The sequence below is a fragment of the Asterias rubens genome, chromosome 10 (genome assembly GCF_902459465.1).
Source record: "Asterias rubens chromosome 10, eAstRub1.3, whole genome shotgun sequence".
Taxonomy (NCBI): Eukaryota; Metazoa; Echinodermata; class Asteroidea; order Forcipulatida; family Asteriidae; genus Asterias; species Asterias rubens.
The window spans coordinates 4,724,162-4,746,339 of record NC_047071.1 but is presented as its reverse complement, the minus strand read 5'-3'; the positions used below and the strand labels follow the sequence as shown (position 1 = coordinate 4,746,339).

At 35.8% G+C, this 22,178-nt stretch overlaps 2 protein-coding genes across 3 annotated transcripts in view; one reads left to right on the top strand and one right to left on the bottom strand.

The window, feature by feature from the left end:
- Window positions 1–581: 581 nt before the first annotated feature.
- On the top strand, window positions 582–5,792 carry LOC117296027 (peptidyl-prolyl cis-trans isomerase B-like). Its single transcript, XM_033778874.1, has 5 exons — window positions 582–806; window positions 2,135–2,266; window positions 2,520–2,622; window positions 3,056–3,240; window positions 3,907–5,792. The coding sequence occupies exons 1-5, from the start codon at window positions 681–683 to the stop codon at window positions 4,033–4,035; spliced, it is 675 nt and encodes a 224-aa protein (XP_033634765.1). The 5' UTR covers window positions 582–680; the 3' UTR covers window positions 4,036–5,792.
- A 14,453-nt stretch (window positions 5,793–20,245) lies between these two features.
- Window positions 20,246–22,178, bottom strand: part of LOC117296030 (protein FAM219A-like) — a 53,691-nt gene continuing 51,758 nt past the window's right edge. For both annotated transcript variants that reach the window (XM_033778879.1, XM_033778878.1), the window contains exon 5: window positions 20,246–21,901. In XM_033778879.1, coding sequence (XP_033634770.1) covers window positions 21,749–21,901 — 153 coding nt within the window. In that variant the 3' untranslated portion in view covers window positions 20,246–21,748. The remainder of the gene's footprint in view (window positions 21,902–22,178) is intronic.

Genomic DNA, 22,178 nt, shown 5'->3' with positions numbered 1-22,178 from the left:
TAATCAATAAATTTGCATTCGGTGCAGAGGGTCGAGCGCAGCCCGCGATTTCTAATTCAATGCATTTCACTGCGATTTCTGTGATTTCTAATTCACTAATTCCCACCAAAATTCACGGCATCATTATTTTTCCGAAAATATCAAACGCAAAGTTCAACAACTAAGTCCATCCCCCAAGCGCAACTCGCCCCGCCCCTAGAGAGCCAGCCATTCGTCACACTTGAAAGTCCACGTGTCACAAAAGCAATGAATTTTAAAACAAGCTCCCCAAGTTTCTAAACAAAAAACATGTAATGTGTAGATTAAGTTTTTTGGTTTTGCTTTTTCCCCTCCATATGAATTAAACAGTTTTGAAAAAGGAGGAAAAAAGGAATTAGTTCATTGAATAGAACACGTATTAAAATGTTGAACCATATTGGAAGATCACATTATTTAGTTGTTATACAAAAATTTATTTATTGAACGAACCGTGTTGTTCTACCTTTTCTTAATAAGATAGAGGGTCTCTCTACTGTCGGAAAATAGTATGGTACCGCGTTTTAGAATAATATATTAAATTCCTTTTTATGTTGAGACGTCTAGGTACCTTGAAGCATTGGCGACGTGGACCAAACTGGTGCAAATTTTTAATCTTGCAGCCAAATAAACTATTGTGTTTTGCTGTGGAACGTTATTAATACATGTTTCACTACATCATCAAGAACATGAAAGTGATAGCGGTTATTTCAGTGGCCCTCGTGGCTCTTGTTTACCTCCTACTTCCGCAGACAACGGAAGCCGCGAAGGGACCAAAAGTTACGCAAAAAGTAAGTTCGTCAAAATGGCAAATGCCATTACTTTTTTGCACACACAGATAACTAAGAATAATACTAATAGTATACACATAATGAGTGTTTATGAGTGCAATGGTGCGAATATGTTCATGAGTTGAAAGATGGAATGTTCTATTCAACGAGGCGGAGCCGAGTTGAATGGAACATTCCAGCTTTCAACGAATGAACATATTCGCACCATTGCACGAATGAAAAACATTCATTATTTGTTTTATATAACAACCAAGTAGATCTTTGTCATTTTGATTGAAAGATACAACTTTCAAAACAAACAAAGCGTAGGCCTACAATTTTTAATTGTAGAATCCGAATGCTAGTATTAGTAATTTTACAAATATTATTCCTTGCAGTAACACTGCTGCGTTACAAACACACGCGCACGCAGTGATGTTTTTACTCAGCTTTTTCGTTCCATCCGAAAAGTACCATTGCACGCTGGCAGCGTGCAATGGTACTTTTCGGATGGAACGAAAAAGCACGGTGAGTGACTCAGCGTGCAATGGTACTTTTATTTGCTATCACGTGACGGACAATCCTCCAATCAAATGGCAAGGATCGGCTTGGGTGTTATATAATACTTAATAGCTAAGACTAATGGTAGGCGCTCATCATGGTATAATTAGTAGTAGGCAATTTACCCGATATTATCCTTGCCCTTGCTTTAATACAAATAGTTGTTTTGGTTTAAACTGTTGTGATCCTGCCACAACTTTTCATTCGTTTAGTTTAGATTTAATTTTAATAAATACTATAAATAGACGTCATTCGTTAGGTTAGGGAAAGATTTTCTTATCCCACTATTTTGTCACCAATTTTGTCACCATACCAATTTTTACCAAACAAAGAAATATCTTGGATAATCATTTGATATTATACAATATCCGGCAACCACTTTTCATTCATTATGAAATAAAAAAGTGTTTAATTTATTAATTTATTTAAATGAGCTAGGCCCTAGTCCTTTTTGTTTAAAATTAAACTTAATAAGTTAAAGGGATTGAAAAAGTGGTTTTACTTTGTATACTTTCATGAAATGGCAGTTTGGATAACAGCAGGATGCACTCATGCAATATGGTGTGGGGTCGTTAAACTTCATTGTGGATATATTTCTTACCATCAAATTCTGTCGGTTATTTTTTTAACAAACAAAAATGAAGATACACTGCAGCTGCACCTGCATACAAATTTAAAACAGTCAATATTAAATCAAAATAAAGCAACACAAAATACCAATATTTCATTGGATTATTTTCCAAATTGTATTTCAAAGGACTAAATGAATTTATATATTTATTTTCCAGGTCTTCTTTGACATGACAATCGGAAAGAAAGAGGTCGGTAGAATCGTCATCGGAGTTTTTGGCAAGATTGTCCCTAAAACTGTCAAGAACTTTGTAACATTGGCCAACTTACACAACCTTGAAAAGGATACGGTGAGTTAGTAATTTAGTTTTAGGGTATTGTTTACTCATGAACCTGATAAATCTGTTGATATTGTAAGTTTAGGCTCACATCTGTTTTATCATGGCTATGCACTTTGGTTCTTGTTTTAGTGTGGTGCTGTATCTAGGTCACCAGACCCAAGCTCTGGTGTTGGCATAAACGAAAAGAAAAAACAAAAAGTTATACTTATTGTGAATGTAAATACTTGTCGAACATTAATTAGTTGCAGTTTGTTCTCCACAGGATATAAAACTTGACCGCGGTTACAAAGGGAGCAAATTCCACAGAGTCATTAAAGATTTCATGATCCAAGGAGGAGACTTTACAAAGGGTGACGGGACTGGTGGTAAGTCTAATAAATGTCAAAGGTTATTGAAGCGGAGTTCCATTGTACATCTGTGTTTAAGCACCAATCGCAAGATCTGTTTGAATTCCACTAACTGTCAAACATGGTAACTTTCACCAAAAACAAAGTGTTAACTTACTTACAACATGTCTCAACTGTTACAAAATTTAAAAACAAGACTTCCAAATAGTTTACCTTTAACAATTTTACTTGAGAGTATTTTTCCTAAAACAATAAGGAGACTGTAACTTTCTACTAGACATTTCAAGGGGCACCAACACAAGGAGAAGGTGTACGAAGGCAACTGCCTCTTATTGTGAATTATTAGATTAGAAGATGATATCAGGGCACCCCTTTGATCAAGACAATGTCTGTGTTCCGATACCTGTGCACATTTGTTCACAAACATCTTTACCCTTTCAAATCTTTTCAGGCAAGAGCATTTATGGTGATCGCTTTAATGACGAGAACTTCAAGTTGAAGCATTATGGACCTGGATGGTTGAGCATGGCCAATGCTGGACAAGACACCAACGGCTCTCAGTTCTTTATTACAACTGTCAAGACTCAATGGCTTGATGGCAAACACGTCGTCTTTGGAAAAATCATAGAGGGAATGGTGAGAATGTGTTTACTGAACTAAATTACTCTCAATCCTGTATCATTAATTGTTAAAGGAACATGTTGCCTTGGATCGGTCGAGTTGGTTTATAAAAAGTGTTTGAAACTGTTTGTTATGAAATGCATATGGTTAGAAAGATGTTTTAAAAGTAGAATATAATGATCCACATAAGTATAACTCAAAATTGCAAGGTTTTCATTTTACGGCGTGAACTAACACGGTCAAAAATTTGACTCTGATAAATGGCCGACTGTGTTAGTCGACGAGGTAAAAAGAAAACCACGCAATTTCAAGGCATATTTGTGTGGATCATTGTATTATACTTTTACAACATCTTTCTAACCATATCGATTTTACAGAACGGTTACAGAACGCTTTTTAAAGACCAACTCGATCGATCTAAGGCAATGTGTTCCTTTAACATCAAATAAATAAAGTGAGCAAACCAATGATACTATACTACAACATATTACATTTGATACAGATACGTGTAAGAGATTCATTTGAAAATACGCAAAGAGTTACAATTTCTAATGGATACTGGGAGGTTGTTCCACATTTGGGGTGCAACATAGGTGAAAGTCCGGTTATATCGGAGTGGAGAAACATGCTGATCTTGCAAATATTGTAACATATTTATCATCTTTTCAACCCTTTCTTTAGGATGTTGTGAGAAAAATAGAAAATACCGAAGTGAACAACAGCGCTCCAAAACAGGAAGTCGTAATCGCAGACTGTGGCGTTATAGAAGTGGATAAACCATTTGCTGTAGCCAAGGAAGGAACACCATAAATCTATTTAATAGTATTTCTCTGTATCGCTCTCACTTTTTCCTTTGCCTTTGTTTGTCCTGTTTAGGATATTTTTTTCTTTTTCGATACCTTAGTGGTGAATAATACCATGTGACCAACTTAAATTCTGAAGATAAACACAAGCCTTAGTCTACACTGAGGCACTTGAACCAATTGTTTCCACGCCTTTGCCTTGCAACCAACTAAATGCTCTCAAACAGACCTCACAGTTTTGTAATCGCTGAATTTTTATACTATTCTTGAAATTACCAAGAGGATAGCGCAGTTAAATACCTTCTGTATCAGTATTTGGTTTTGCACTAATCTGGTAGTCGAGTTACTATTTCTCACTTTTCAGTTAAGATGGTTTTTGTAGTAGCATTTCCTACGTTTCATAAAACCGTTTGCAAAAAAGAAGAGATATTTGGCACAGAGAAATCTTGCTGAATATACATGCATGCAGTAGAAACGGGTAACCAGTCAAAATGTAATTTAAAGTTAATTTCGTATGGCTGGTTCCTTGCTTATTTTTCTTAGCAGAAACAAATACTTTTAGCACAGTTTACTGTCTATCAGCTTCTCGTCATATGTTTAGTGCAAACACTTTGTTTTATGTAAAGTAACAACAAGTAAAGTATTGAATGTTGAACATTTGTGCGCACCTTTTTAATAACTATTGGGAACAATTTAAGGGACCTCGTGTCTAGATCCTTGACTACAAAGAAAACACATGCTTAACTTTAAGCAAACATTCCACAATGTTTAATCAGGTCAATAAATGTAGCTAGAGAGAATTCTAGAACAAAACAACCCCGTTTAGATCTGTCATTTAAGTCACTTGAAACAAATTTAAGCTGAATCTCTTTTTCTCATAATAAAGTCTGTTAGCAATAAAGTGTTATTTAGAGGGGAAAATCAACAGTTACCTGCTGATAAAACCAAGTGGTACCCTACTTATCTTGTGTGCCTTATGATGTCATAATTAAAGGGTACCATATTGATGACTCTTGGCCCTTTGTTAACAATGTGTGATTAGATTAACAGGATGTCGTGGCCAGCTGGCCGTGGCTGAGTGGTCTAGGGTGGTGAACTTTAAGTTCTGTCATTTACAGAATGTGGGTATGAATCGTGGCCTGGTCAATCTGGACACTTTTCTTGAGCAAGGCACTTTATCATAATTGCTTCTCTCTACCCAGGAGTAAAAATGGGTACTGGAGAGAGGTGGGGATCCGGGATTAACCTGCCATAGACTGGCTTCCTGTCCAGGGGAAATATAAATATTTTCAGTCGTTTATTGTCAAGGAAACTGGATCTAAACATCCGCCTGATGAGCCATATTGGCTCAGGACAGACTTTGCTAAGTAACATCAATACTTGTGTCAAGCCGTATCCGAACTAGCGGCTACAGCTATTGCTACGACTGTTGGCATGGGTTGATCCAGCCAGCGCCGTAGCCCCCAGGTCAGACACAGCCTTACCCTCTTGTGATGAGGGGGAATGAAAAACATGCCAAATGGGGAATGAAAAACATTCCAAAACCAAAAAATCATATTGGAAAGCACAATCCTATTAAACTTGTGATTTTCCTCCTTACAACCTCAGTTTGCATCGTATTTGGTTACATAAAATGATGTAGCATTATCTAGTATGTTTTACTGATAAAAGTATTACTGTAGTTTGTGAGTAACAAAATCGTTTAGTGGCAGCGTTTATTGGATTTTCATTAGTAGAAGGTTATGCATACTATAATAAAAAAAATGTAAGACTAGAGTATTTTTCATTTCGAAATCATTTCTAAATTTTACTTGCCATGAGGATGCATAGCTTCATTTTACTGGTCACATTTTTTTGCCATACTTTCCTTTTAAAACTAATTCAGGTGAAATAAAAAGGACCAATGTTATTGTTGCTCTTTAGTCACTAGTCTGTTTGATTTTGAGAAAAATAAACTTCGTAAAAATATATTTAAAAAACATTTGTGTGTGCTTTTTAGTTACTGATATGTTTAATTTGGAGCAAATAATAAATGAAGATAAATAACATTTGTGCGATGTTTTCTTAATTTTAAATAAACTTCAGATGGGGGAAGTCCGTCTGAAGTTATTGCTGAAGACTTGAACACTCTTTGATTGGTTGGTTTTGTTTAAAACGTAACAAATTCATTTCGAACCATGTTTGTGTGCCATAATTAATTGTATCTGAAAGTTAATTATCGAGAGGTATTTCGCATGATGTATGCTACCATGGCATAACGTCACGGCATGAACTAGAGCGAAGCAAGATTGAACATTCTCTGGGGTTTGATAACTGAACAATGCCACACTTAAAGGCAGTGGACACTATTGGTAATTGTCAAAGACTAGCCTTCACAGTTGGTGTATATTAACAATATGCATAAAATAACAAACCTGTGAAAATTTGAGCTCAATCGGTCATCAAAGTTGCGAGATAATAATGAAAGAAGAAAACACCCTTGTCACACGAAGTTGTGTGCGTTTAGATGGTTGATTTCGAGACCTCAAGTTCTAAACTTGAGGTCTCGAAATCAAATTCGTGGAAAATTACTTCTTTCTCGAAAACTATGGCACTTCAGAGGGAGCCGTTTCTCACAATGTTTTATACCATCAACCTCTCCCCATTACTCGTCACCAAGAAAGGTTTTATGCTCATTATTATTTTGAGTAATTACCAATAGTGTCCACTGCCTTTATTATGTTAACTCATAGATCGTGCGTGATCCGATGCCATTCATCCATAGCTCGTGACTGGGCGTGGCTTTCTAAACTTTTAATGACCTCAGCCAATGGGAAGACAAGATACAAATTATAATAGTTCAGAAAACCCAAAACAACCACTGCAGCATGCATATGTGTCGTAGCGCCGCCGCGTACTCACAACGGTCTGTTGCGGTCGTCAGCACACAGACTACATAAAATACATCTTTTTCGGATTAACAACATAAGTTTTATCAGGGTTTCTATTTCTACCTCCATGGTTTTATTAACTACACTACAGCTGCTGTATCGAAACAGTGGTGAGTAGATGTTAGCTAAATCAATCAAGTCATTAAACAGTTTATAGTTCGTCCAGAAAATGAACGCTATCATCTGCAGGCTTGTTGACCGCAACCAGTCCAACTGTCATTTTATTTGTTGCCATAATTTATTGCCATAATTGTTTGCCTTATTCGTTTGTTGCATTTAAATTATTGTTGAACCACGGACATCGACTTTAGTAAAATGTTTTATTATTAGGTGAGGCCTTATAATTTTTAGTGAGTGGTATACAAATTACGTTTCCAGACAAGTGAATACTGTAGATGAGAAAAATGAAAGTCATATTAATATTATTACTAACTAACTGTAAAAAGTGTAAACAGTTTTAAACACTTACAGTTACACTAATTAATAATAGTAGGCCTATTATTAGAGAAGACTTTATTAGTAACGCTATCCTAATGCTACAAAGTTACATGGATATGAATGATGGCACAACACATTGATCCTAAATAAAATGAGTTAGATAGTCAGCAAAGCATTCCTACACGCCTACTAAAAATTCCTAAGAAACACAAACTAACTTTTGTAAAGAAGACAAAGAAAACATTTCAGTTTAAGGGAAACCCCTCGCGATCGGGTAGGAACTGACAACCCAATCCACATGCATGGCTAGGGTCCGGGAATCGAACCAGGGTCAAAGTGCGGTGAAAAGCAGGGAAGAATTTACTGATGAGCCATCCCGACATTAAAAATGTACCTTTATGATGAAAAACATGACTCCCTCATGTCCCATGATTTGGTTTTTTTGCAAACACTTTACTTCTAGATAATTAAAGAAGAGCAACAATGGACAAAATCAGAATGCCAGCATCCTTTGAGCAGTTTAAACGCTCAAGGTTTCCCACCGAAGATTCCTTATAATACTACAGACGCCAACTTAAACAACAGCAACAACCAGAAGGAGCTTTTGGAAAGGAACATATCAACCACCCTCACTATTCCTAGCCCGTTTTCTTCATCATCTCTGCCTGCTACGATGATCTCCTCAGCTACGACCCAACCAAACAGTATTCCTGTAATGTCATCTCTGCCCTCTAATCTGATTTTCTCCTCGGCCCCTACCCAACTAAAAAATATTCCAAATCCTAGCCCCTTAACTTCAGCTCTGCCCGCCTCAACGTTCTTTTCAGCTCCAACTGAACCAAATTTGACTCCTAAACTAAGCCCCTTAGCTTCATCTCTGCCCTATATCATACTCCCCACAGCCCCAACTGAACTGAATAATGATCCTAATCTTAGCCCCTTCCCTTCAGGTCTGCCCTCCACTATGTTCGCCTCAGCCCCTACTCCGCCCCCTCTTGCCAAACTCCCATACGCCAATTCCTTTGAACCATCTCTACACCCAATTACAAGGAAGAATCTTGGAAAGAACTCAACACAGTTCTTAAACCTCCACTGTGGACAAACATCAACAGACATCCCCTCATCTTCTAAGACAAATCCTGACCCATGTCCAGGACGATCACCGACCATAGACAAGCTGGACATTGATGGTCAACATGTTACTGATTTTATAATGGATGGACACAACGATGAGTGTTTGGTGCAGGATGATGCTGAGGTGAAAGGCATTAACCATCCTGCTGAGAATGCTGCAGAAGATCAATTTGCGACAAATTCCCCTCAAGGTAAACTTGGTGTGTTCAAATTTATTGTATTTTTTTGTCGTGATGTGTTCTGAAGCTTTTTGCATTTATAACGAAAGCCGTAAAAATGTGTGCTTAGATTGTTTGTCTTTGGAAGCTTGGGCGACTAGTGTGACTAGTGTCAAAGTCATGACTAATAAAAGCGCGACTATAACGCATCGCTTTACAAATAAATTGTACTTTTTGGGCAATGGTTAATATCTCGGTCTGTATTGTTCACTTAGAGTGTAACAATACTTCTCTGCCTGCCAGTCCAAGACACGGTTTTGCCTTCCAAGATCTTGACTGTTTGGAGAATTTACCAGACGTTGTGGAGAACTTGTCTCATGCACAGAAGCAGCAAGCTGCTGAGATTGACAAACAGCATCAGATTCTTGCTGACAAGAAGGTAAGACTGTGTGGCTTTCTTTACAGTACTTGTTTAATGTGTCTTCACAATGTCTTCAAAGAAGTCACCCAAATTGTACTACAAAACTAACAAGCAGCCGTAGCAGCCAATATTCTTCACAAGAAGACATTGTAACACAAATAAACAATCAGGAAAAGGGCATTTAATTTTGCTGTTGGGATTAAAAAGTTTACAATGTCTTTATTTCTGATGTAATTTCAATTAATCTTCAGTTCACAACCAGTCCCAGATCTAGTTCTCTTTTCTCAGTTTATTTAAACTGCAACACTAAAATTATTTTTCTTAAATTCTTTTCCCTTTAAACCTGTCTTACCACTGATGGAATCTCAAGGAGACACTGAAGAAAGGTATGTTTAATCTTGACAATTTCATCACAAGTATCTTTTCTTGTCAATATTTGTTTTGTTTGAAGGAGATGGGGTCAAGAAATCTTAAATTGTTAACCACCAGATTTAAGACGAGTGAAAAAATAAATAACTTAATTATTTCTTTTTGAAGTCCAAGATAAGTTGCAGGACATTTCCGATGAGCTGAGTCGATGCAAGAGACAAATATGCTTAGCAGAGGAGGAAACAACTGAGAGATCAAAGAACTGCAAGACGTTACAAACTGGTAAGCTTCTTCAGATGTGTGCAAAAAGAACTCCATCTGAAAAACAAGTTTCTTGTAAGAACATTTTGTAAGGAGAAAGATCTTATTTTGCATCTTTGGGATACACCATGTTTTAATCTCTTCTGGGAAGACTCGTGATAGGTCTCTGATAAAACAGTCAGTTTGTTTGTTCTCAACTTTTTGACTAGTGTTTTGTAGTTGGCATTAAGAGACAATTGTTTACATTATAAGGTCAACAAAAACATGTGTTATAAATTTTAAGTTGAAAGCCTTTTATTGAAATAATGATGGCTAATTTATTTACAACTGGATAAATGCTTACAGAAATGACCGTCAACAAGTAAAATTTAAATATAAATTCTGTTGTTTTTAGATATAGAAAACGCCTCTTTGGAAGATTTGCAAAATTCCAAAAGAATTCAAGAAGTGGAGCGGAAAATGCAAGAAAATGAAAGGTTTGTTATCACAAATTTTTGTAAAGTTAATTTTGACAAAATTTAGTAAGACAAGTTTGTGGAAAGATCTGCTTATATTCAGTGCATGAATTAAATTTTAAAAGGGTGCAACTGACTGGTCGGTTTCAATTCAATCCAATTGCTGTTAAAGACTGATTGGTCAGTTCCAATTTAATCCATTTCTGTTAATGACTGATTGGTCAGTTCCAATTCAATCCATTTCTGTTAATGACCGACTGGTCAGTTCCAATTCAATCTCTTGGTTACTAACAAGAATAACAATTTCTATTTCATGTTATCTTGTAGACTGTTTGCAGACTACCATACTAAGATGAAATCTCATAAACAACTCGTTAGTGAATTGGAGTCTGGGATGACTACTCATCTTGAAGTGAAGAAACAACTGGAGATTATTCAAACACTCCAAGCTGAAAGTAAGATACCAGGGGCAGATTTCACAAAGATGGTCCTAACTTAAGACTAGTCTTTAGGAGTCATTACAAAACACTAAGGCTTTGCCTAAGTTAGGCCGAGTAACTCGTCCTAACTCGAGATGGTGTAAGATGTCATTGTGACACAAAGAGAAAATTTACCAAGATTCAGCCTCGTAATTAGCGAAAGTCCAATCCTTTACTCCCTCAATAACAATTTCTTGGATTTACAAGTTCAAATAAGGAAGTCAAACAACTTGACAGCATAAACATTCAAAATGACAGCACTAAACAAAAATTAATAGCTTTGGAAAAGTTGTTTTAATACTCCTTTAAAATGTGTACCCGGGTTTATGATGAATTGTCCCGGGGGAATCAAAGTACATATGAACAGAGATTATGCCAATATTTATTTGTAAATCACTTTGTCATTTCACCAGAGACAATGATGGAGAGCGAGTTATTAAATGTCGGTAGAAGAAGCGTCGATCCGGAACTGGAACTGCATCAAGATCTCAAGACACTTAAAGAAGAGAATCAACATCTTACTACGAGTATTAACAAGACAAAAGCAGGGGTAAGAGAGTTCATGAGAAATACCAGAAAATTCAGAGGATTTGAAATACAAAGAAGCTTTTGTCACAAGAAGTTTTTTTGTGCAAGTCCAAATAGTAAAAAAAAACTTCAAAGCTTTTCAAACAAATATGAAAAGCTGTTTTGATTATTTCAGAATGTTTAAGTATGACCTTTGTCTATCTATTTATCTATCTAGCCTATGCCACTCCATAGCAAAAGGAAGGCCTCTTCATCACCATTCCACCTCAATCTTTTTTGTACATATCTGTACATAATGATTTATTACTACTACCATTCGCCAACAAAATCATTCCGATCTCTTATAGTATTGTTGTCTTATTGGTTTGTTTGTTGTGTTTCAGATACGAACTGAGAAGGCTAAGCATACGAGCTTAAAACAAGACACTGAAGTCCTTCGTGTAAGTGCATTTAATACTCTATAACATCTACTTTGTTATATCATACAAGGCTACATACACATTTGAAAAAATGTTTGAACAATAAATGTTGTTGATGTTAAACAATATTTTTGTCTAATAAACTCAGACTTGTCATCACAAAGCCTTTAGTTTGCTAATCCCCAAGAAATAATTATTTGTTTAAAGCCATTGGACACTTTCCGAACAGAAACAAAATTAAAAGTTCACAGATTTACAAATAACTTACAGGGTTTACAGAAGGTAATAGTGAAAGACTTCTCTTGAAATATTATTCCATGAAATGCTTTACTTTTTGAGAAAACATTAAAACAATATCAATTCTCGATATCAAGAATTATGGATTTCATGCTCCTTCGCTGCGCTCATACGCATGAAAAACAGTTTCACTTTATTGTAGGACACACAATAAACACACCTTGAAAACATTATTTAGTTTCAGAATTTATTAAATCATTGGAGTGGGCCGTTGTTAATTATGGATTTATTTTAAACACATGTCATGACACGGCGAAACTTGCGGAAACAATGGTGGGTTTTTCCGTTATTTTCTCCCTACTCCGATGACCGATTGAGACTAAATTTTCACAGGTTTGTTATTTTATATATAAGTTGTGATACACGAAGTGTGGGCCTTGGACAATACTGTTTACCGAAAGTGTCCAATGGCTTTAAGCAAGGTCGCCACAAACAAGGCTGAAAGCCAATCTTGGTAAGGAGTTAACACTTTAACATGTAAGCAACTCGAAAACCTAATGGTAGAAATTGATATTCCTCTCAAAACAGTCTAGAATTGGGATGGATACACCAGGCAAGGAGTTCCCAAAGAAATTCAGTATTTGGGGTAAAGCTGTAGATCAACAAAACCGAGATAGTTGAAGACAACTTCTTTGTGGACTGGTTTCTGGTTCATTAATCGTAATGGTGATATTTAAAGTTCCCTTCGTCATGTTTTACTTCTTCAGAAACGTGCCCATGCCCAGTTGACTCGTCTCAAGAAGCAGTTAAAGGAGGTACAACTAAGAAACAAACAGTGGCATGATGAAGCTTGCCAGCTTGAGGCAAACATCACTAGACTGCGGAAATTCACAGAAGAATAAAGTCTAGATGCAGGTCTTCCAAAGGTTTTGCCATCTTTGATTTATGTAAATAATTGCTGGAAAAAGTATGTAGAAAAGTATGTTTCAAAGAACAGGATTTGAAACTTTGCATGAAGAGTAATTAGGTGAGGTTCGATGTTTAGACTCGGAGCATACTCATCGACACACTAAGTTGTCAACACTGAAGAGAATCAGAGCATACTGATTGACACGTTAATTTGTCAACCACCGGTTCTTTTCAGAGCCAACAATACTCGAAAGGGAGATTTACCAATATGGTGCTATCGCAAACCTCTCACCTAAGCTGTCACTGTTTCCTACTGTTTCCTACAGTAACAAACGACAAAGTAACACACAGCAATAATTTCAAATACTTTTCAAAGCATCACAGTTATTTTATTAGTACTCTTAGTCTCCAAAATTAACATTCATTTACAGATTTAATTAATCTACCAATGAATCTGCCCAGCACCTGTACCAATTAAGTCCCTGTACAAAGCAATATTACATTCACTTAATGGACTAGTTTAATCTGCATCATAATTTACAAACATGGATAACTTCAGATTACAGGGCACAAACAAACCAAAAAACTCACAAAAATGTTTGTAAAATCTGGGGGGGGGGTTTTCTTGTTAAGGAATTACATTCTAATGATACAGAATCAGGGCCCAATATCATAGAGATGTTTAAGCACAAAAGGAAGCTAAGCACAACAACATTATGCTTACCGTAATATGGTTACCAGCCAAACAACAAAATCACTTTTACAATCTTTGACTGGTATCTTGCTCATACCTGCTCAGCAGAAATTTGTTAAGCAATATTTTGTTTTTAGGCAGCTCTATGAAATTGGGCACAGGAAACATGTTATACAGTGCCTTGATGGTTAAGACAATGGACACTATTGGTAATGGCCAAAATCCAGTCTTCTCACTTGGTGTATCATGCATTAAATAACAAACCTGTGAAAGTTTGAGCTCGATTGGTCATCGGAGTTGCAATATAACTATGAAAGAAAAAACAAACACCCTTGTCACACGAAGTTGTGTGCTTTCAGATGCTTGATTTCGAGACCTAAAATTCTAAACTTGAGGTCTCGAAATCAAATTCGTGGAGAATTACTTCTTTCTCGAAAACTACATCACTTCAGAGGGAGCCATTTCTCACAATGTTTTATACTATCAACCTCTCCCCATTACTCGTTACATAGTGAGGTTTTATGCCAATAATTATTTTGAGTAATTACCAATAGTGTCCACTGCCTTTAAGATGGGTTCGCAGTCAAGTTTAAGCCAGCATACACCAGGTAATCACACACCCTTGTCAGACAAAACTTGTGTAATTGAATTGGAAAACCTCCTTATTTGCATCCTTATTTTTGTGATGTATTTCAACTTAATTGTCACAGAACTGTTGCCTCTTGATTTTGTGATTACCAAATCCATCGACCTTGAACCTGCATCAAAACTTAGTTTTAGCACCAATTTTAATTTTAAACAGTATCCATTATAAGAATTGCAGAAAATTTGGTAAAGCAAAAATGTAAATACACTGCATTTAGTTTGAGTTGTTTCTTGGCATTGATGTTATACAAGAATTGAAAAGGAAATTCTAATACATAGCTTACATGGGAAAATATTTGTACATTTCTAACACAGATTGGAAAGTTAATGCCCCAGCATGACTTTTCTTGCCCCTTGTCTTTGCCTTGATGCCCCTTTAATACTTTCACTCATCAAAAGTTCTTCGGGATTCTTCCAAAAATGAAAATGCCCCTTCGAAGATGAAATTCCAGACTAGTAATAGAGCCATAAATCTGATCTGTAAATCATAACAAATGAAAATGAAAGACAAAGTTCTGCCAGTCTATTATTAGATAATTGTTGACCCAGAACAATGTTGGTAAATAAATATACCTAGACTATGACAATAGATTCATAACAGATTATTTACAATGGTAAAATAATAGACAATAAATACACCAAATACAGTGCAGTATCGTAATTTGTAATAATAATAATAATAAAACAAACGGAGCTGCCAACATTTTTATCTTACAATCAGATAGATAGGCCTACTTAGAATTATATTCAAAATAATAGGAAACAAGTTTCCATAATCAGGGAAATTTACAAATTTGATTAGTGGAAATATTGATTGATGTTCAGAAAACTCTCTGCAGAATGAGAAAGAGAGGGAGTGGGCAGCCCTGACCTAAGAGGAAAAATCAAGAAGCATAGGTCAATATCATCCTATAAATATATTGGATTTAGAATCAATAGGTGGATTAAATAATACTTACTCAAATTATAAACTATGATTAGGATTTCAAATATGTGTTTCCTCAACCTCTAAATAATTTGTGTCAGATTGCACTATAAATTTGAAAGAATATTCACAGAGATGAAGGAGGAAAAACAATGACACTATTGTTTCAATTTACACGACACACCTTCAAAGAAAAAATGCAGGAGATCATATATTTTACCTTTCATTCCAAGCATGGTTTCACAATCCCTACCCCACCCACAGACTCCTAATACAATATACTGCCCTCGCTTGACTATCCACCTCACTATTTATATGCAAATTTTTGTCTGTAGATACTGAAGAGGTTGTCAAGAGATACTTGAGTATATGTGACAAATCAAAACCTAGTACATGTACTCGGAAAGAGCCATACAGCAGTGATTAGTAGTCAATACATTTTGAATGGTTGATAAATCAATAATTTGTAAACAGATGATAATCAACACTTAATATAAATGGCAAATGATCATTACATCATAAATGGCTGATAAATCAATACATTACAAAGGACTGATAAATCAATGCAATATAAATGGCTGATAAATCAATACATCATAAATGACAGATTATCAATGAATTATAAATGTATGAGTATCAATGAATTATAAATGTCTGATAAATCAATACATTATAAATGGCAGATAAACAACACATATGGTTGATAAATCATTACATTGTAAATGGCAAAGAGTCAATACATTATAAATGGCCGTTGATCTATAGGATATAATGGCACATAATCAATGCATTATAAGTAGTTGACAAATCAAAACATTGTAAATGGCTAATAATCAATGCATTATCAATGGGTGATCAATATATCAATTTGTCATAATTAATGCTGATCACCACCTTCAAAAGCGATAAATTTATTCAACATTTATTTTGTAAGATTTGCGGTAAAAACATAGAGCTAATGCTATATAGCTCTCTGGGTAAAAACCATTTGAGCAGGATTTGAAACTTGACACGATTGAAAAACAATCTAGTAAGTTTAAAGGAACGTTACAGAATTGGTAAGAAACCCAAATCGTGAAGATCACAGATTGACATAAAACTTACAGTCTAATGATGATGATAAGTGAAAACATCCCTTGAAATCTTTCTGTCTGAAATGTCATATTTGATGCGAAATAAATAATCTAATTTCGCGTCTGGAGTTTATCGCTCAGTGAGCGTTTTATTCATTTTTTGTTTTGGCATCGATGCAATGCAGAATTTGTAATCGGTTTTTCAATACTCTTTGGAGACCCAGATGGCCAATCGATCTCAAACCTCCACAGGTTTGTCAGTTTATGTTCATGATGGATTAACATAAAGTGCTTACACTGCCAGCAACTGTTTTGTTAGCCAAACCAATTCTGTAATGTTCCTTGAACAGTAACACCTAAGAAATGAACTCTACAATGAGGATTTTCTGAGAATACTGATCAAAACGTTGATTTGTTACATCAACATCTTTACAGAACCACTATAACTCAAGAGAGATTATTGCCACGGTGCTACTGCAAACCCTACCAGACAGCATCAATTTAGTACCTTTATCTCTGGAATGTTCAACGTCAATCTGAAAATCAGACAAAAATAGCAATTAATGAACAGACTGTATAGAAATCTAAACCGAGCTGTACTCTTGCAGCGTGTTAGAGAAGTATTGATGTAAAGTTGCAGAGAAACACTTCCAACTGCTATCACATTAGTTTGGCATTGATTAAAACAGAGGAATAATAATAAGAAGTTAAGAGTGCACTCGTCTCTTGAAATATCGCTAAGTATACATACACCAAATGAAAGTCTGAAATGGTAAAACATGGTTTGTTAAAGGCAGTGGACACTCTTGGTAATTACTCAAAATAATAATGAGCATAAAGCCGTCTTGGTGACGAGTAATGGGGAGAGGTTGATGGTATAAAACATTGTGAGAAACGGCTCCCTCTGAAGTGGCATAGTTTTCGAGAAAGAAGTAATTTTCCACGAATTTGATTTCGAGACCTCAGATTTAGAACTTGAGGTCTCAAAATCAACCATCTAAACGCACACAACTTCGTGTGACAAGGGTGTTTTCTTCTTTCATTATTATCCCGCAACTTTGATGACCGATTGAGCTCAAATTTTCACAGGTCTGTTATTTTATGCATAATGTTGAGATACACCAACTGTGAAGGCCAGTCTTTGACAATTACCAATAGTGTCCACTGCCTTTAAGATAACTACATTCATGATGTACTAAGTACTTTACATTACCCCATCAACCATTAATATTCTAGTGTCTTTACACACACATTATATTACAAATGCTCACTTCAGATTTTACATTTAGTTTATTGCCAATGTGTTTTTAAAGGCGCATTAAACATTCAATATTAGAATGGAGTGATTAGTGTACAAGGTATAGCTACACTAACAAGTTAATTCTATACTAAACTAAATATGGTTAGAAAATGGAAGGGGGGGGGGAATTGTCTGTATGTCTGAAACAGTTTTCATTTGTATTTAATCATAAGAAATCCACTACATTGGTTTAGGAAAGTTACTCTACGTCATTTCAACCATCAAGTTTTCGGAAAATATAGTCTTAAAAAAAAAAATTCTTTCTGATGATTAAAATGTTTTGAAATAGATGTCAGAACTGTCACATGTTTTTGTTTGTTGATTTTGAAGGGAAAAGAATTCCAGTTTCTGGCAGCTCGATAGCCAAATTTTGGCTTCACTTTAAAGACAGGCCTCTACTGAATTAGCAACTACAGCTTCATCACCATGCCAACATTGGTTGAAGCATAGGCTGCTCTTAGCAACACCCATAGCAACAGCCAGAGCCACAGTCACCTCTTCAGACACAGCCTTAGCAATGATGCAGTCATCTTCATCTAGTTCCCTGTATGCATATAGTTTATAAACAACCACCATACTTTTTAACCTTCCAGCCTCGCTTTGGACTGCATATTATTGAGTGGAAGGAATACAAGATGGCCGTATGATGACTCCAGTCTTTCAAGTCGCAGCTAATGTTAGGACAATATGAGGCACTAAAATGGGCACTAAAAGAGAAACTACATAACATGCACTTTGAAATGTCGATTACATACTGGGTGTCAATTAAGCGTCTTTGGCTACACTGTCTTTGGCTACAATAGCGTCAACACTGAAGAATAGGACTTTTTAGCCATCTGGCTATAGCCAAAGCCCATGCTCAGACACAGCCCCAGTACATTTAACAATCTATATCCAACTATTATACTTTCTACCATGATGTTTTCATTTTGCACTTTTAAAGTTGTAGAAATTTTGTTCATCAAAGAAAAACAAAAAATACAATCCATGTTGATCTAAAACCAAATCCTTTAGGAATGGAACCACTAGGTAGGTGCAATATTTTTTTAACTATTATTGTGCAACAGTCATAGGTTTTATTAAAAATCCAGCTACTTCTAAATCTACTACAAATGCATTTCTGTTATTTCCGTTGCTCAATATCTGCTTGAACTTTACCTGAAACACAATCCACACTTGACAAATTGTGTCTATTTTGAGATTAGGCAGAAAAGATTTGATTGCTTCATAGACTGAAACGGAAAAGTCACACAATACTTTTTTCCCCCGCTGGCTGGAAAACTGATTTCAGAGAAGTCCGAAAGCAGTGTCAAATTTCATTGAGAGATAATTCAGCATTTTAACCCTCTTGGAAAAGTCATCCTTTTAAAAATAATTACTTAAACTGGCGTAATAATAAATATCTTACAAATTATAATATACAAAAAGACATTGATAATTAACTAACTTATTTCATAATAAAAAATATTATAGTAAACGCCGAAAAGCATTTTAGTAGTGTAATATACATACAGTATTATCTCAAATTATTGATGAGTTAAAGACAATTATACACGGAAGTTATATTTCTTGATGACAATCTGTTTATACAACCCTTTAGCCGATGAAACTTATCTTGAAATCACCCTAGTCAGAAAAACTACAAACAAAAGTTTCCCATTTCAACAAATTTTCATTTTTAAAAGCACAAGAATCCTACGATGTCTGTCTTTTTTCAACATGATAACATACCTATCATCAAACAAGTGAAACTATCAGAAATGCATTGTCGCTTTTCAAAAAAAAAGCTTAAATTTTAGTTTCCCTTCTTCCGAGAGGAAGCCAAGCAACCAGTCTCCGAAGTCTCCTTTAAAATCTTCCGATCCCAATCTAGAAGTAAAGCCTGAATCTACTGTCTCCAACAGGTAGGACAGATGGCACCAAGTCCCCCCTAAGGGAGTCTTAAATACCCTGTCAGTAAGAAACCAACGATGCTGATTGGTGATCACTACGTCCCAATCCATACACTCCAGGGGCCAGGTTAGGACCCCAGCATCCTCACATCCTCCAGCGTTAACCCTTTCAAGAAGATTTATCTCAACCAACCAGAAATCCCAATGAAAGACGCTGGCTGCGATCTACTTGATTCAGGAAAGATAGAGTTTTCTATTCTATGGATGTGAACTGGAGGCTGAGTTTTTGGATGTAGAGTTTACTAGTTCCATCTGTGATTGGGAAGCAGGTGGTCTATGTTTTCATTCAAACCCTTCATAAACATTTACAACTGGTTACAAAGCCAATATCCTGCAATAGATTGTTCCGATCCTTGATAACCTTTATCTATGCTTGTATTGTATTGTATTGTATTGTATTGTATTGTATTGTATATAAGAAAACAGCACCCAACTATTTTAGCGCATTACAAAAGAGCAATAGTAACACACTGAGGGGCACAGCTTCACAAAGCCGCTAAGCAACAGTAGTAAGAAGTATCTGCTAAATACAACTAAGCTGGAGGAACAGCTGTACTCAATTATGTGAAGCAAACATTTTCCGTTAAGTGCTAAGTAGTCCCAAACTATCTGACATTAATTTCTTATAAGAAAATAATACTCTGTGATCCCGACATGATAGAAGATCTAGAGGGCGCTCTGCAGCAATATGTACGACTCCGGCATCACCTGCCATGACCTACCAGCAATCAGACAGAAGATACCAAGACCCAATTTCACAAGCCTGTAACATGTGTAAGCACAAAAACTTGCTAAGCACAAAAAAAGATTACCAGCCAGAATACCACACAGTGACAAGCACAAAAAAAGATTACCAGCCAGAATACCACACAGTGACAATTGCTGCGACTGGTAATTTCTTTCCAAGTCAAGAAATTTGCTAAGCGGCATTTTCTGCTTAACAGCTTTATGAAATTGGGCCCAGTAAACCAGTCAGCAATGGACAAAGTTAGCTCAATTTGATAAACAAAAACTAAGTATTTGATAGATCCCCCAGGGTTCAAGGACGATTATGGACTGGGTTCAACTGGGTTCCCTCTCATATTTGAGCATCTATTCACATATGTAAGAATGTTATTTTCTATGAGCCAATATTTGGAAAAGCACAGAACATTTCATGCACACATAATTGTTAATATAATGCTTTGGTAGTTCAAGAACTTTCAGCTTATCGCAACACTGAAAGAATGCTTTGCAGTCGCACAAAGTTGAAATGGTGTACATTAATAAATATTAAATTTCCCACTTCAAGATCCAACAGAAACACCACCAGAGGCCTAGAATCCTGGTCCTCCGACTCGCTAAAATGCAGCATATAATTCCGGACCGATGGATGAGTTTCAATACTAAATGCATTAAGCAATACTACACTTTCATTGAGTAAAGTTTGTGAAACTAAATTCCAGAAATGGCTACATATCCTTCAGAACCAGCTAGTGGGTGCCTACCTACCCGGAGGCAGTCCCGATATTAAATCCTACATGCACATAGATATTGAAGTATATATTGCAGGATAAGTTTCAATAAAATGAGCTTAAATCGTGTATTTTCAGTCTTGAAAATAGACTTACATTGCTTTGCCTCTTGGCCACAGAACAGAAGTCGGAGGTTTTTGGGGGGAAGCAAATAGTCATCCAAGTCCAAATGTGTAAGTTGCACCACAAAATGAGTGCAAAGATTCCTTATTCAAAATGAAGATTGTGACATTACTTTGAGTTCTAGGAGAAGATATTTTCAAATAGCAACAATCATGCATTCTTCTTGACCAAATCTATAAAAAGTCCAAAGGATTTTTCCTCATTTTGTGGAAGCAAGGCCCACATGCAATACATGTACAACAAATTTGCTTATCACATTAAAATATTGCTAAGCAGAAAACGGTTAACCAGTCAAAATTAAATAAAGTTTGCATTATCTTGACTGGTGTGGACTGGTGCCCTTTTTTTTTTTTTTTTTATCACCCAATAAATTTGCTATCAATATTTTCTGCTTACAGCTTTTGGTTCCAGTTTGGTTTTAAATAGGTGAATGAATTTGTTACCAAACAGCGGATTTCTGTTAAGTGGCCATTAGTCACTGCATGTAATTGTATCAGAAAAAAAGGCTCAATTTAATTTATTACACAACATAAAAATTAATAGACATCGGGATAAGGGCAGTACAAATTGCAACAATATTGAGTTAGCTGGTAAACAAGCATGGCTACTAGTCACCACATGAAACTGGTACCAGTTCTAATACATGTATACAAACATAGTGTTATATATGGAATCATTATTCATACATACAGTACCTATTTATATAAAATGTTTTTATGATATACACAAAATGGCAGAGAGAGAATGGTCCCGCTGTCACTGAATACAGCACGTTACTTGGGTTGTTTGACAACAAATACATCGTTCATTCATTGGTCGAGGTGGTATGAGATCCAGCTCTTCATCGTCGGGTATTTCGTCCAATCGGAAGCCATCTTTCAGAAGCTGCTGTCTTAGATCTTGGGTTGTCTGTTGATTCAAAAGATAAAAAAGGTCACTGACTAAAGAGAGGGTAAACAAAATCAAAATTATAAAGAAACTGAAAAATAAATTCCTGAAAAACAATTTTTTTTATTTACTTCAACTTATAAAACGAAACTGTGGGCAATAACTCACAAATGTTTGTCAGCAAATAGTAAAAGTATTTCTCAAACTTAATTTCAAAATGTCAGTTTTTTTGGGGGGTGCAGCTTTATTCAAGAAACCAGTCAGCGATGTTTGTGATATTAATCTCATTAAGAAGTTA